Raw genomic sequence first — 14,989 nt, 5'->3', positions numbered from 1 at the left:
CTTCTGGGGCCCCAACAAGGCCCCTACCTAATCGAGACGAAACCACAGAAAATACCTCTGCAAAAAGAGCCAGAACTGAGGATACACCACCATCAGTGACACCGCTTTTCCTCATTCTCCATTCCACCGGAGAGCAGACACTCGGGAAAATGTCACCCTTTTTCACCCAGAAAGGATTAGAAGGGTTGACAGGATCTCCAAAATCTGTAAAAAGGCTACGTTCTGGAGACATTTTAGTTGAGGCTGCAAGCCAAAAACATGCACAGAAACTACTGAAAGCCACATCGTTAGGGGGACTACCCATAGTCGTTACCCCCCATAAAACCTTGAATTTCTCACGCGGTGTCATATCAGAGTGGGATCTTCTTCATGTTTCTGAAGAAGAGATCTGCTCTGAACTTAAAGACCAAGGAGTGACGGCTGTCAAAAGAATATCGATGCGGAAGGATGGGAATCTCGTCCCTACCCGAGTTCTCATCGTGACGTTCAACACCCCACGGCCTCCAAGTTCTATAAAAGCAGGCTATTTAAACTGCCCAGTGAGGATTTATATCCCGAACCCACTGAGGTGTTTTAAATGCCAAAAGTATGGCCACTCTCAAACAGCTTGTCGTGGTAACCCTGCCTGTGCTCGATGTGGTGCCAAAGACCACGAGAGCAAGGAATGTTTAGCTTCTAAGCCAAGTTGTACAAACTGCCAAGGGGAACACCCTGCATACTCTCGAGCATGCCAGCGGTGGAAAGAGGAGAAGGAAATTCAGAAACTAAAAACAGAGCTAAACATCTCCTATCAGGAGGCCAGAAGACGCATCCAACCTATAAATAGCGCCAAGCCCTCATATGCCCAGAAAGCTTCTGGGAAAAGTACCATTGGTACTCAGACTGATATGAGTATTCCACCAAGGGAGTCTTTTACCCCCATTGCGCGCTATTTATTAAGTTCCGAAAAGCCCACCCAAAAATCACAGTCAGCCGCCACTGCTATATCCGTACCTCCTAGTGCTCCACCACTTCCAAAACAGAGTACTAAAGAAACTCTGAAGAAAGGGGAACAGGCATCTACAATTCAAGAGACAATGGATGTCGAAAATAAGGAGGTACAGGACGACTCTGTCCTGGAACTCTTTGCGAAAGACGAAGAAGAAATGGATACAGGCCAACGTCCAGTCTTTCCAAAGAGAGATAAACCCAGGACTGAGAAAATTAAGCCCTCAGCCCTTCGGAAGCCACCAGATGGACCCAGTAAATCAAAATAATGGGTACATTTAAATTTCTCCAATGGAATTGCCGTGGATTTCGTAGAAATAGAGATGACATCAAGGCTCTCCTGAGTAAGCATGAACCAACTTGCTTTTGCTTACAGGAGACGTATTTAAAGGCAAACGAGGACCCTTACTTACGTAACTGCTCAGTTATTCGCAGAGACAGAGCTGGGGATGCACCTGCCCACGGAGGAGTCGCTATCCTTGTGGGTAACCATAACCCCTTTCAAGTTGTGCTTCTTACCACTAATCTGGAGGCTGTAGCAGTTCGTCTTACAGTTGGGTTCCTTTTAACTGTCTGCTCCATTTATTTGCCACCTGGGAACGACACCGCCCAGGCAGACCTTGATGATCTCATCAAGCAACTGCCACCCCCTTTTCTATTATTGGGGGATTTCAATGGACATAATCCGCTGTGGGGTAGTTCTGACATCAACAGAAGAGGTCGGATTATCGAGCGATTGCTTGAAAACAATGATCTGGCCCTTCTAAATGTGGGATCTAACACCTTTTTTCAGTCGGCTACCCGTTCATTTACTGCCATTGATCTTTCCATCTGCTCCCCTTCCCTCCTGCCTCTGAGTACATGGGAGGTTGAAGAAAACCTTTATGGTAGTGATCACTTCCCCGTGTTAGCCACCATTTCAAATGGGAGAAAATGTCACCAGTCGAGGATACCACGTTGGACGATCGATCATGCCGACTGGAATGCCTTTCGTCATCTGGCAACGTTTAATACCACTATAGTCGGCCAGGAGCCAATTAATGAGGCAGTAAAAGACATCACAGAAAGTATAGTCCAGGCAGCAGCAGTTGCAATTCCCAGGACATCGTCCCGCTTTCCACGTTTTCCAAAACCATGGTGGAATGGAGAATGCACAGCAGCTAGGAAGGCTCAAAACAAAGCATGGGGAATATTTCGTCGTTACCCCACCACAGATAATTTAATAGCCTTCAAACGTGCACGTGCCAAAGCACGGTACATTAGACGTCAGAGCCAAAAGGAATCTTGGATCAAATTTACATCTTCCCTTATACGGGCCGCCAGTCCCAAAGTCATCTGGGACAAAGTTCGGAAAATGAAGGGCAAATACAACTCACACCCTTCATCGATCCTGGAACATAATGGATGTACAATTGCAGATCTAACTGCAATTGCAAATACTCTCGGGGAGACATTTGCTAAAGTGTCTTCAGAAACAGCTTACCCCCCAGAGTTCCTCGCACACAAGCAGAGAGCAGAAAAACATCACCTAAAGCTGTCCTCTAACAATCGCGAGGAATACAATCAGCCCTTTACACAGTGGGAGCTGAAAGCAGCACTCTTACTCTCCAAGGCGAGTGCTGTTGGGCCAGACGACATCCATTATGAGATGATTAAACATCTTTCATTGGAATCCATGGATCTTTTGCTCCGTCTCTATAATAGAATCTATATTGAAGAGACATTTCCGGACTCATGGCATGTGGCAACTATCCTTCCCTTTCCGAAACCAGGAAAGGATCCAAAAACACCAAACAATTACCGTCCTATCGCTTTGACGAGCTGCTTGTGCAAGATCCTGGAAAGAATGGTCAATGGTCGTCTCTTGTGGTATTTAGAAGCTAACGACCTCCTTTCCAGGATACAGTGTGGCTTCCGAAGGAACAGGTCAACACTTGACCATTTAATCCGCTTGGAAACATCTATACGTGATGCTTTCCTAAAACGTGAGCACCAGGTGTCAGTTTTCTTTGATATGGAAAAAGCGTATGACACGGCTTGGAGATATGGAATTTTAAAAGATATATATAACTTTGGTCTTAGAGGACACATTGCCCTCTTTATCAAAAATTTCCTTACAGACCGGTCTTTCCAAGTTCGTGTAGGATCCACCCTCTCCCGACCATTTTGCCAAGAAGAGGGAGTTCCACAAGGATCAGTTTTAAGTGTTACGCTTTTTGCAATCAAAGTTAACTCTATAACCGAACAACTTCCTCCTACCGTAAACAGTGCCCTCTTTGTAGATGACTTTAGCATCTTTTTGCAGTCATGCAATATGAGGGTCATCGAAAGACAATTGCAGCATGCCATAGACCACGTCAACTCTTGGGCAGTGACTAATGGTTTTAGGTTCTCGCCACAGAAGACTGTCTGCGTACACTTTTGTCGCAAACGGAACCTTCACCCTGAACCAGAACTTAAACTCGGACAAGACATCATTCCAGTAGCACCCGAGACAAAATTCTTGGGGCTCATTTTCGACAAGAAGTTGACATTTTTACCTTATATTCGTCAACTGCGGACAAAGTGCACAAGAGGGTTGAATCTCCTACGCTCTATTTCCTCTAATAAATGGGGAGCAGACCGCTCCACTTTGCTCAGCCTTTATCGTGCACTTGTCCGATCTAAACTAGATTATGGGTCCCAAGTGTACACATCGGCTAGAAACAGCGTACTTAGATGGCTGAACCCAGTCCACCACCAAGCCATCCGTATTGCTACTGGAGCATTTAGAACATCACCTGTCCAGAGTTTATATGTTGAAGCATCTGAACCACCACTGTCATTGCGACAAAAGCAATTGTCTTTAAAATATACTGTTAAAATCCCTGCCAGACAACCCTACGTGGACGTCCGTTTTCAAGCCACAATGGGAAAACTTATATAACACTCGTCAGACTGCCAATCGGCCTTTTGGTATCCGTGTCCAAGATCTGCTCAGAGAGCTCGACATCACGGTAGACAATGTTGCCCAGTCACCAAGGCAATCACTTCCACCCTGGCATGCTCGCATTCCATCATGCGACTTCTCCCTTAAAAATTGGGGTAAGTCCATAACTCCATCTTTTGTCTACCACCAACTCTACGCTGCCCACCGGACCGAATATTCCGACTTCTTGCCTGTCTTCACTGATGGCTCGAAGTCGGAGCTGTCTGTTGGATCTGCTGCTATCTTTCCAGGTCTTTCTATATCTGGAAAGATTCCCCAACAATGCAGCATATATACAGCTGAGTGTATGCTATAGAGTTAGCCTTGGACCACATTAAAACCCAAAGGTATCAAAAGTGTATGGTGTACACTGATTCTCTAAGTACACTGCAGGCTTTATCGGGTATGAGGTATAATCCTCATCCATTTGTGACCCGGATTCAACAGACGTTGCATTCCTTGTTTGAGTGTTCATTTGACATTCGTTTCTGCTGGATCCCAAGCCACATTGGGATAGTGGGAAATGAACTGGCAGATGCTGCGGCCAGGTCACCCGAACCCAACAACACTTATTGCCTGTTAGTCCCCTACACAGACTACAGGCAGTTAATACACGATAAATTACTGTCCCAATGGCAACAATCCTGGCATGAGCAAGTCACAAACAAGCTCTATCAGATAAAGCCTGTAATCCGACATTGGCAGTCTGGTCTGCGCAGGAATCGCAGAGAGGAAGTTGTTTTAGCTCGGCTCCGCATAGGACATAGTCATCTTACACATGCTTTTTTGCTGAGGGCAGATGACAGTCCTATGTGTGAGAATTGTGACACCTATTTAAGCATACGCCACATTTTAACCGAGTGTCCACGTTTTAGACACGAACGTGATTTTTATTTTACCGCTTTTAGTCCTCTGGCTGAGCCTTATACACTCAGTCAGATTTTGTCCGACAATGACAATGTGTCTGCTGTTTTTAACTTTTTAAAATCAGTAAACCTTTTTACTCGAATTTAAAATTGATTTGGCATTCCTTTGTTCATATGTTTTGTACTTTTACTCCTTTTATATATCGACATGGTGGCCTAACTACTTAGGTCACTGAATGTTTTCATTTTTTATATATGACCGGTATTTGGCGCATTATAGCCTCAGTCGCTGATGCGCCAATAAACTCCAAACCAAACCAAACCAAACCTCTTCGGGTTATTCCAGCCACACCTTCACTACTGCGGCCCTCCAACACCCGCTAGGTTGTTGGAGGCACATAACAGATGGCACATAACAATGCCTGCGGTTGCTGAGATACTGACCCGTAGCACGGCAAATGACTCCCTGGTCAAACTCCGTCAGGCCCTTCCCTTTCCCCAATGCATGGGATTCGTACTGACGAACTGAGAGACACTACCGTACCGTCACTGTGGGTGACGTCATCCTTAGGTGGTCATAATGTTTTTGTTCACTATGGTAAACTTATGAGCCAAAACGTATTTTTATTATTACAACCTCTAGTGGTACTTACTTACATAATTCTTCACATCAAAGTATTGAGTGTTCAGGTCTTGAGAATCCTCAGAAATCCAGCTGAAGAGAAAGAAAGTAAGTTAGAATTGGATTGAGTTGTTTAGAATTTCTGAAAAAATGCAACTAAGGCCATGAGGTATCGTTATACCGTAACTGTAAATTTCTTAAGTGCTGCACGTACATGGCTGCTCGCGCATTCATTATGGGCTGCTTGAGGAGACAGTCTTCTCTATGCGAGTAGCCCAAGACTGTATCCTGGTCGTAGTAGATACTTTTCATATGTGAACGTTTTGACCAACTCCGGGCTAATTAACCAATAATACGAACTGCTTTGTACATTAATCATTCACGGCCTCATTGCCAGGGATTAACAATCTGGGGATAATCTGTTTTTGTAATAAATGCATGGTGATATTGGTGAGGAAAAAAAACGAAAAACAAACAGATGTGATCGGACAAGTTTCACATAACAGATGGCATATTTCTAAAGAGAGAATAATTCTAGTTCCGGTTACAGACGGCTTGTTATTCTGATGAGCTTGAACTTTATTAGATTTATTTTGTGGCACGATTTTGCATGATTTCAAAGAGTGTTTATCAATGTAAGTGAAACTTTGAAATCAATATAGATCAGCCCTTCCTAGCTAATGCATAATTTGCATAATGGGCTCTTTTGTGGTCTAAGTGTAGGAACCTTTGATGTTTTGCCCCTTCTAAGAATTCATCATCCAATCCAGATGAAATCCCCGACATGCGTATTCCAATAATTATGTGGAACCCCAATCGGGAAGTTAGGAAACAGCAGCATCCTTTAAACAATTGTTGACGAGGCCTGTGAATATGCTAGTGTACAAGGGTGGTTCAAAAAAGATTTGTATTCACCAACAAGTAATTGTGATAGAAGGTTGGAACGAACACCATGTGTTATCTGAGCGGTAGCACAGTGGTATCGTCGCCGTCTTCCCCACGCCCGGTGGAAAAGGCCTGGGTTCGAATCCCGTCAATGACGCGAGGAACTTTTATGGGCTTTTTTCATTCCCTGGCTGAGTTAGTCGGTCTCAAGCGTAGATAGCAAGGTTCGTTTTTCTCCAGGAACCCGTGGTTTTTCCTCCAGCAAAGCAGGCAAATCGATCAGGGAATACATGTAATATACCGACACAATGCAAGTGGGTAGTTGAATTAACATTCTGGTTGACCCTAATAAACAGGGTTTTTTTTTTTAACATGGCCAGACAAAATGACACACTTTTTCTACCACTCAATACACTTCCACAGGTCAGTTTCTCTGACTATCCTTCAAATCACGACTCGACGGCAGAAATCACATCATTTTCAGCTGCAAAATGTTTTCCACGAAGAAAGAACTTCAAGGCAGAAAAGAGGAAGAAATCCGAGGTGCAGAGTCGTAAGAATAAGCACGATGCGCAATATTTCAAACCAACATTTGGCCACACCTCATTGCAGCTTGCGAGGAATGCACAGGAGTAGTGTTGTGGGGCAGGCTACGCTTTTGAGCTTACCCCCGTCTTTTTTCAGTTATAGCATAGATTTATGAGGAGGTTGGAATAATACTTGCGTCACAGTACATCCCTTTTGAAGGTAATCTGTTAGTATTACACCATGTTCCAAAAACTGACACCATCGCTTGGCAAGCACTTGGTTTAACCTTTGCCTTTTTCGGGGACTTCGATTCTACATGTTTCCATCGTTTTGACATTTAGTTAGTTTCGGGATCATAGTGATGGATACAAGTTTCATCCATGGTGACTAGTCATGAAAACTCCTCTTGCTTTTCCTAGCATATCGACAACATTTAGTGTGCACACTGTGCCCTTTCCTTCTTCTGGTAAGGGATCAGAAGTCTGAAAACCCATCCAGTGGACACTTTACTCATATGCAAATGTTTACGGATGATGTTCAGCCCAGACGTTACGCTAATTTGGAGCTCTGCAGCTAGTTCTTTGACGCTAATATGATGATCTTGCACGATTAAGCCTCAATTTTTCAACACTCTTCTGTTGCAGTAGTTGCTGGGCGCTCTGGGAATTCTTCGTCATGCACTGAAGTTCTTCCAAATTTGAACTGTTTATACCAATGTGCAACAACACTAAACTGGACAGTTTTCTCCATAAACAGCGACAATTTCTTCGTGGATTGTTCTGGGTTGTTTTCCCTTGCAGAAAGAGGAACAGAATCACTAATCTGTATTCCACTTTATCCATTGTGGCACCACTTCATTCAGGGCTGCAAAGAAAAAAATGAATTGTCAGATCGAAATCAAAATTTGTGCGTGGTTGCTATAGATATTTCAGGGTATCAAATAAAAAAGTCACCTTTCTATCACAACTGCTTCTGGGTGAATATAAATCTTTTCCTTGAATCCCCTTCGTACAACACGTTCCAGTTGCAGTTTCCAATGAATTTGCAAACCCGTATGATGACAATTATCTCATTTATTCAGCCCTTAGTGTTTAAAATTCATCTGTAGATAAATGCAGAAATAGTACTCTAAAGATTTGATTCTATTTTGATCAAGTTGCATTCATGATGTCTGGATGTTGTATTTGGTATTTTAATTCCGAACATGCGCTTATTGTTATAACAGGTAAAATTACCATACACACGAACAGTACTCACTCTGTAGCTGAAGGATCTTCAAAAAGTCCGTCGATCCACTTCCTAGTGTGGAACTTGTCGATGTTAATGAAGTTAATCAAAGGTTCTGAAGTCATGTCAGAAAGCTGAAAGGAAAAGAAAATTGCTTAAGGTGTGATCGGTCACATGAGCTCAGGAAAGTTTGTAATGTCCAAATACTGTTGCAGAAATGTTCCCCATCAAGGCGGATTGCTGCTGCCAAGCCAAAGCTTCTTTTTTAAATTAAATCACCTCAAAATGACCTCTCCTCGCCGGATTGTCTTTCTGTGCGAATGTAATCAGGGATTAATCAGTTCTTTTTGGGGCAGTATTTCAATTAAATCGCATTTAACTATATTTTAATGATTGTTCAGGTACATCAATGTTTTCTTCTGTGAAGAAAAAAATTAAAGTATTGAAACAAAGCTGGGAATATACGTACCGATTGATAGTAGTGGTCCAGTTTCGTAGTGTTTAGACTCCATTTCGACAATCCAATATGAAAATTCATGTTCTTAACCTGGAAACGTGGAAAATAAATTAAGAAATTTTGGAAAAAAAGGGTAATAAATATATATGCTTGGTTGCTTGTTCCAAACACGCAGGTCGGAATTTCTGTATTTTTTTATTGCATGGTCTTTCAATTTCAAGTTTCAAGAACCGATATTGAACAATTCTATTGATAGATGTTTTGTATCTATTGACAGACAGTTGTATGTTTGTCTGGATATTTGTATATCCAGACACCTGCATATCTATACAGGTGTCTGGATCTAATAACGTATGCCGAAACCTTGCGGCTTAATGCAGCCTGTAGTCTCTGCTGAACACTTTCCACGCCAGTTTTTTGTAGATCTCCTCCGATATTTTTCTCCATTCGCCTTCAAAATGTCTTTCAAATGACACGTGTTCTATTTAAGATTTGCTACCACTCAATTCGAAATGTACGCACTTCGCTTTTCGAAAAATTAATCTTGAATTCGCATAATTAAATTTCTGGCTAAATCGGCCCGTTTGTCCCAGTACCCAAGCACACTGAATTACTACAAGAATCTGTACAAAAGATAAATAAATAATAATAATTGAAAATGTCTTACTTTTTCTTGAATTTTGGGCTTTATGTCTTCCTCGATCCATTCTGACATCCGAACTCTATGCAGGAATGCCGTTTGAATTTTCTCTATCATATCTTTAATCTGTAAAGGGAAACAAGAAATTAAAGATTTATTTTTGACCTTTACTAAAAGTAGCTTCAGTTTAACTTCTTTAGTGTATGTGTGTGTTTAATAACAAAAAGCGAACTCACCGGATTCTCATCTACGGGATTTTTCGTGAAGTACAAATAATCAACAGCTAAGCGCAGTTTCTGCGACACTGCCTTGATGCAAGACTCAACTGTATCTCTCGTTAGTTCCCGGTTATTGTCCTGATCCATTCCAGGGATGTACTGGTCGTCCGAGTGCAGCAGGATATGAAGATAACACTCCACGATCTTCCAGCCCATATAATTAGCAATAGTTCTACAAATAACGGAGTACAAATCACAATCCATGATTTTTGGGCTGGAGAGAGAGAGAGAGAGAGAGAGAGAGGATTTGTAGCAATGCTATTTGCTATTAGTTTATTTCTTATCTTTGGATTTACGTGAAAAATATATATCCCTTCAATTCACCAGTAATATCGTAATATTATTTAAAATGTAAAAAGATCCTTTTCTACAGTTATTTCTAAATATTTTTTCTCCCTGTCTCACAGGGGAGAAAAAATATTTCTGTCTATTCCTAAGCGTTCATTCGTATTATAAATTCTTCGGTTCACTTTCGCTATAAAATGAAATGAAATAACTTATCCTTCAAAAAATATGAGAAAAGGAAGACAACCAGTCACGATTACTCCTATTTTGATAAAAAGTAGTTATGCAGTGGGAGTGAGGCGATGATTGCACTTACCTGCTGGAGAACGTGCCATTGGAAATGAGACCAACAAGGGACTTCAGATATTTCTCTTCTGGCACAACGATCTCAGTTGCTTCGCTGATGTCTTCCAGGCTTCCCACGTCGCTCATGAATACACCTTTTAAAAATTCCAGCCACTTCACCTGCCAAAGACAAACAACACTGAAGGAAATTAGTTTCTCAGGGAAAGGAGGAGTTAAAAAAGTGAATGTCATTAAAAATTTTTCATTCTCAATGAGACTGCTACAAATCTACTTCAAAAATTCTCCGATCTCTCTAAGCAGTGGCAAGCGCGGCTTAGGGATATATAACTCGGGTTTATACTGTATATCTCTATGTTTATGTTTTGGTGTTTTATTTTTTGTTTTTGCTTTTCGGTTTATGTTTCTATTTTTCGTCCAATTTGAATTTATGCCCCTCAGGTGCGTAAACTGAGCAAGAAGAAGAATCCCATCAGCACTCAGCTTGCTCAAACCATTCAAGGCCTTATACATCTCAATCAGATTACCGCGCAATTGGCTAATCTACAGACGCTGCAATTTGCAGAACTTAAGACTTTCTTTGTAAGAGCAATGAGGCCTCCATACGTGTATGTAATATTCAAGGTGTAACCCGACCATCGTCTTATACAAAGGGATAATCACCTCCTTATCGCTGCTAACAAAATTCCTGTATATCATTGAGAAAGATCCCATGAGCTGTTCTGGCAGCCTGCCTGCACTGCTCAGAAAACTTCATATCTGACTGCACAATAACCCTCAGGTATTTTTCATTCTCCCACTACTTTGAATGTACTACTGTAGATTTAGTATGTTACTCTGGGGTTACTGCTACCCATATGCAGTAACCCCAATGAAGTTTAACATTGACAGTACTTTGCATTTGTCAATGTTAAACTTCAGCAGCTGCCACCTCTCAGCTCATCTTCTCAACTTTTCCAGATCCTGTTCCAGCAGCGTACTGTCATTAACAACCCTGCCAACTTTCATAATGTGAGCAAACTTGGACATTAAACCTGATATACCTTCATCAATATCATTTATAAATGCAAAAAACAACAATGGACTTAACACTGAACGCTGGGGGACCCCACTATGAACGTTAGTCCACGTAGAGCAGTACCCATTGACCACCACTCGGTCTTCTCTCACTCAACCATCCTTTTATCCATTGTAGCAACTTGCTCTTAATTCTATACATCTCCAATTTGTACAGTAGTCTTCCATGTGCAACAGTATCAAAAGCTTTCCTAAAATCCAAGTATATGATATCAAAATTATTTTTTTACATTCAGTTCCTTTGTGATCACATCATAGTATCCAATCAAATTAGTCAGCTAAGACTTCGTTCCTTTGTAACCCCATCATAGTATCCAATCAAATTGGTCAGAGAAGACCTCCCTTTAACAAACCCATGCTGTGTCTGAAGTATTACTGCAGTCTTGTCCAGATGATCACGCAATGCTTCTTTAACATATCTTTCATAACCAAGAAACAGTTGGGTATTAAGGGGAAAGCAATAAATCTTTTGTATGAATGCATATTTGTGCCAATAACAACTTATGGTGCACCAATATGGCTAGCGGAAGGAATGAAGAAAAGGAGTAACCGAAAGCTGTATTCAATCCAAATTGCAAAGTTGATTCTAACGTTGGTTGTGTGTAGGATTGTATCCAATGAAGCGCTTCAAGTTATAGTGGGGAAACCTTTGGATTTGTTGCTGGCCTGCAGGGCACTGTGCTGTTATTTACCAGGACGGAAACCATATGCGCTGCTGGAAATAGAATTAAATCTAAAAGATGATATGAAGCACGAGAAAAGAAGACTGTGAAACATGTTGCAAGATATCTGGCAAAAATGATGGGAGAATTTTAATAAAGGAGAAATTTAAAAAAAAATTTACCAGGTGTAAAAAAGAATACAAGTTGTAAATGGATTCAAACATACATGTGTAGTATGTTTCTCCTGACAGGTCATGGAGCTTTCTTTGAAAGGTTGAATAACTTTTGGAGTAGTCCAGAGAATAAGATCTGTTTGCGAAGAGGTAGAAATATGGGAGAACATTTTATGTTTGTGAAGAGTAGGTGGACTTAAGGATTGAGTTGAAAGTAGTGCTGAAAGCACGACTAACAATATGAATAGAGGTTCTGAGGTTAAAATGATTAAAACAAAGGATTGCATGGACATGAAGGAATTTGCGAAACAAATTTTTAAAAGAAGAAGAGTTTTATTAGATTATTAGCAACAAGACGGATGAAATCCATAAACGGAACGGAAAAGAGAATAGAACGAACGTAGGATAAGAGGTAACTTCGTTTTGAAACTGGTGGGAGCTTGCCATGGAATAGTGTACTCGTCACTCTTTGCATTTTGTATAATATTCAAAATTCATTTTGTAAGAAGTTGTACCTCACTTTGCTGTTTGTATGACATTTTAAATTGTATCATAAATATCTGTGTACGAAACTATAAACTATAGTTTGGTGGGGTTGGCAAAGGTTGGCTGGGACCACCTAATTAAATAAATAAATAACATATATGTTATTAAGCATATAATCTTGGCATAATGAAGAAAAGAAAGATATTTAAATCTATTCAACAATATCCTGCAAAAAGTTTGTAAATAAACATTTTAGATGAACGCAGTTTCCACAACATGCGAAAATAAGGCATCTTAACGCCGGCTCGATAGTTGGATCACCATTCCACTTCCACGAGAGATCTCTGAAATTCCCTGCATGTTTGTGGAAAAATCGATGTCCAATCCGTTTTCCATCTTCGTTGCCATGTGGATAAAACTATTTCGCTCAACCTCATGATTTAATGTCTGGTTGACTTAGTAGGGACATGGAAATGGAGTTGCTCTAGAAAGCTACGAATATACGGATGTGACTTAATGTGTAATTAATATGTTGAGCAGTTCCATATTTTGAATATTTCTTCTTTCCTCTGGTAGTAGAAGCTTGGAATATTAACAAAGTTGGAAGTAATACAGTATTTTCTGTAGGAAAATAGGTCCACAATTCGTGAGATTTCTGATGAATCTTTTTTTTTACGTCTACTATAGTTGATAAGACCTACTTGATGGAGGTTTCTAATTTGTGAGGAAAACTCAAGCTCTTATTAGGAACAATAACAGCTTGAAGGACATTTTCTTTTCTCCTGAACTCCACCGTCTTAATTACCTGATTCACCTGATTCACCGGTTTCCTGATAACCGATGTCAGAGCTGTAGTTACGTGCAAATGTCTGATAGAATTTTGTCGGATTTGTTTTTTTTTTTTTTCTGTGTTGTTATGGCGATCTGACCTGATTTAACTGAAGTCCGATTCTTTAAAGATAATCTTCTGGTCGTAGTATGCGACTAGATGCCTAGAGGTTTATATCATGGTTCTGACGAGAATTATTTGAGCTCACATGGAACCTCAGATCATCGGCAGGTAACAAAATTTGTGTTATTTGCTAAGAAGCGCTGAAAGCACACTCCCCCTGTGGGATTCCGCTCGTGAATTCGAAGGTTACCTGGTAGTTGTGGGAACTAACAGATGTCCTGAAAGTAAGATTGACACCAAAATTTACGGTCTGATATCTGACAAACGGAAGTATTGCTTAATATGTTGAAAAGAGCTGGCAGGTTTATATGTCGATTTTAAAGTCCGAGAATATAATGTCAATCTGGGATTTGTTGTTGAGTGTTGTACTCTGAAGATTATATCTAGAAGATTGGTAGTTGTTGAACTTTTGTGGATGATAATACGTAGATACTCGGGTCTGTGACAAAAGCAATGCCGGGCCTATTGAATCACTTTTTTCAATTATTTTGAGGAGAGAACAGTTGGTGGAGGTTGATCAAGGTCTTTAGGAAATTTTGACAAGAGAAAATTCCACTTTATTTTTCAGCTAGATCAAATTTGTTTCGAATAAGCTTGATGTGATAGGATCTCCAAACTTTTGGGACGATTCCAGGTTCTAGTGGAAATCTGTCCAGACCCACCGTAGCATTGGTTGATAATCTGTTTATGATATCGATAAGATGAGAGCGATAGAATTTAATTGAATAAGTTTGTTCCTACCTCGGGGATCTTCTCTTGCAATTCACGGATGGTTATCTTTTGATAAAGAGCACTGAGATTCATTCTTTCGATATCGGGCCGAATCATCTACAGGAAAGAAACACTGAGTGAAACCTCTGATAAAAATTAATAAATCTTAATTGTGATACACAAAATCTAATTGCACCACACAGCTAATATCTTCCATTATTTAGAAAATACAGAATAGCGAGTGAAAAGTAATGCAACTGAACAGAAAATCGTTAGTTAATATTTATATTTTGTATTTTTAAAATAACAAGAGTAAACTAGGAAGAAAGACTGTAGATCGTTCCCACTCTTCAGCAAAACCAATCTTCAAATGTTATTGCTGAGGTTCTAATGAAGAGAGTCCAACAATGAATTTGCTGCAAGTGGGGAAGTTCTTAACTTGTTCTTCCGTGGTATATTGATGAGCTCGCAGTAACCATTGAAATCATACCAGTTTTAGAATTTCTTCCATTTCTGTCAACTTCTTGATGTCGTCCAACATCTGCTGCGTGTCGTTATTTCCCATCCTCAGCACGATGCTCAGGAGCTGCATCTTGGTAGCACGTTTTGAAAGGCTTGTCTCAGAGTCTTCGATTTGATCAAGCTGAAAAATAAAGTCGAATTTTCGCGTGTCAAAATTTGTCCAAATCAAAATTAGAATACATAATTCAAAAATATTCCTTGTCTATCGGACAGCAGTTTGTCAGCAAAAAATCAAACACGAAAAAAAATACAGATATATAGAACATATTTATGACATAGACTGCATTTATCTTTATCTGCATTTATGGTTATTACTGAGAACTGTACCAATTTTGCATCACAAGCAAACACACACTCACA

The 14,989-nt window shown here is 40.4% G+C and overlaps 1 protein-coding gene across 1 annotated transcript in view; it reads right to left on the bottom strand.

Annotated features, from left to right (window-relative positions):
- The window catches only part of LOC150089084 (endothelin-converting enzyme 1-like), a 34,546-nt gene extending 19,828 nt beyond the window's left edge, over positions 1 to 14,718 (bottom strand). The window contains exons 1-8 of the mRNA XM_090371043.1: positions 14,598 to 14,718; positions 14,138 to 14,224; positions 10,060 to 10,208; positions 9,417 to 9,630; positions 9,208 to 9,306; positions 8,553 to 8,630; positions 8,114 to 8,217; positions 5,475 to 5,536 (exon numbers count right to left, since the gene is read on the bottom strand). Coding sequence (XP_090227169.1) covers positions 5,475 to 5,536; positions 8,114 to 8,217; positions 8,553 to 8,630; positions 9,208 to 9,306; positions 9,417 to 9,630; positions 10,060 to 10,208; positions 14,138 to 14,224; positions 14,598 to 14,699 — 895 coding nt within the window. The 5' untranslated portion in view covers positions 14,700 to 14,718. The remainder of the gene's footprint in view (positions 1 to 5,474; positions 5,537 to 8,113; positions 8,218 to 8,552; positions 8,631 to 9,207; positions 9,307 to 9,416; positions 9,631 to 10,059; positions 10,209 to 14,137; positions 14,225 to 14,597) is intronic.
- Between the last annotated feature and the right edge of the window lie 271 nt (positions 14,719 to 14,989).

This window comes from Mastigoproctus giganteus, chromosome 3 (assembly GCF_048544385.1).
Source record: "Mastigoproctus giganteus isolate SK-2022 chromosome 3, ASM4854438v1, whole genome shotgun sequence".
Taxonomy (NCBI): Eukaryota; Metazoa; Arthropoda; class Arachnida; order Uropygi; family Thelyphonidae; genus Mastigoproctus; species Mastigoproctus giganteus.
This window is presented reverse-complemented; position numbering and strand designations above follow the sequence as displayed.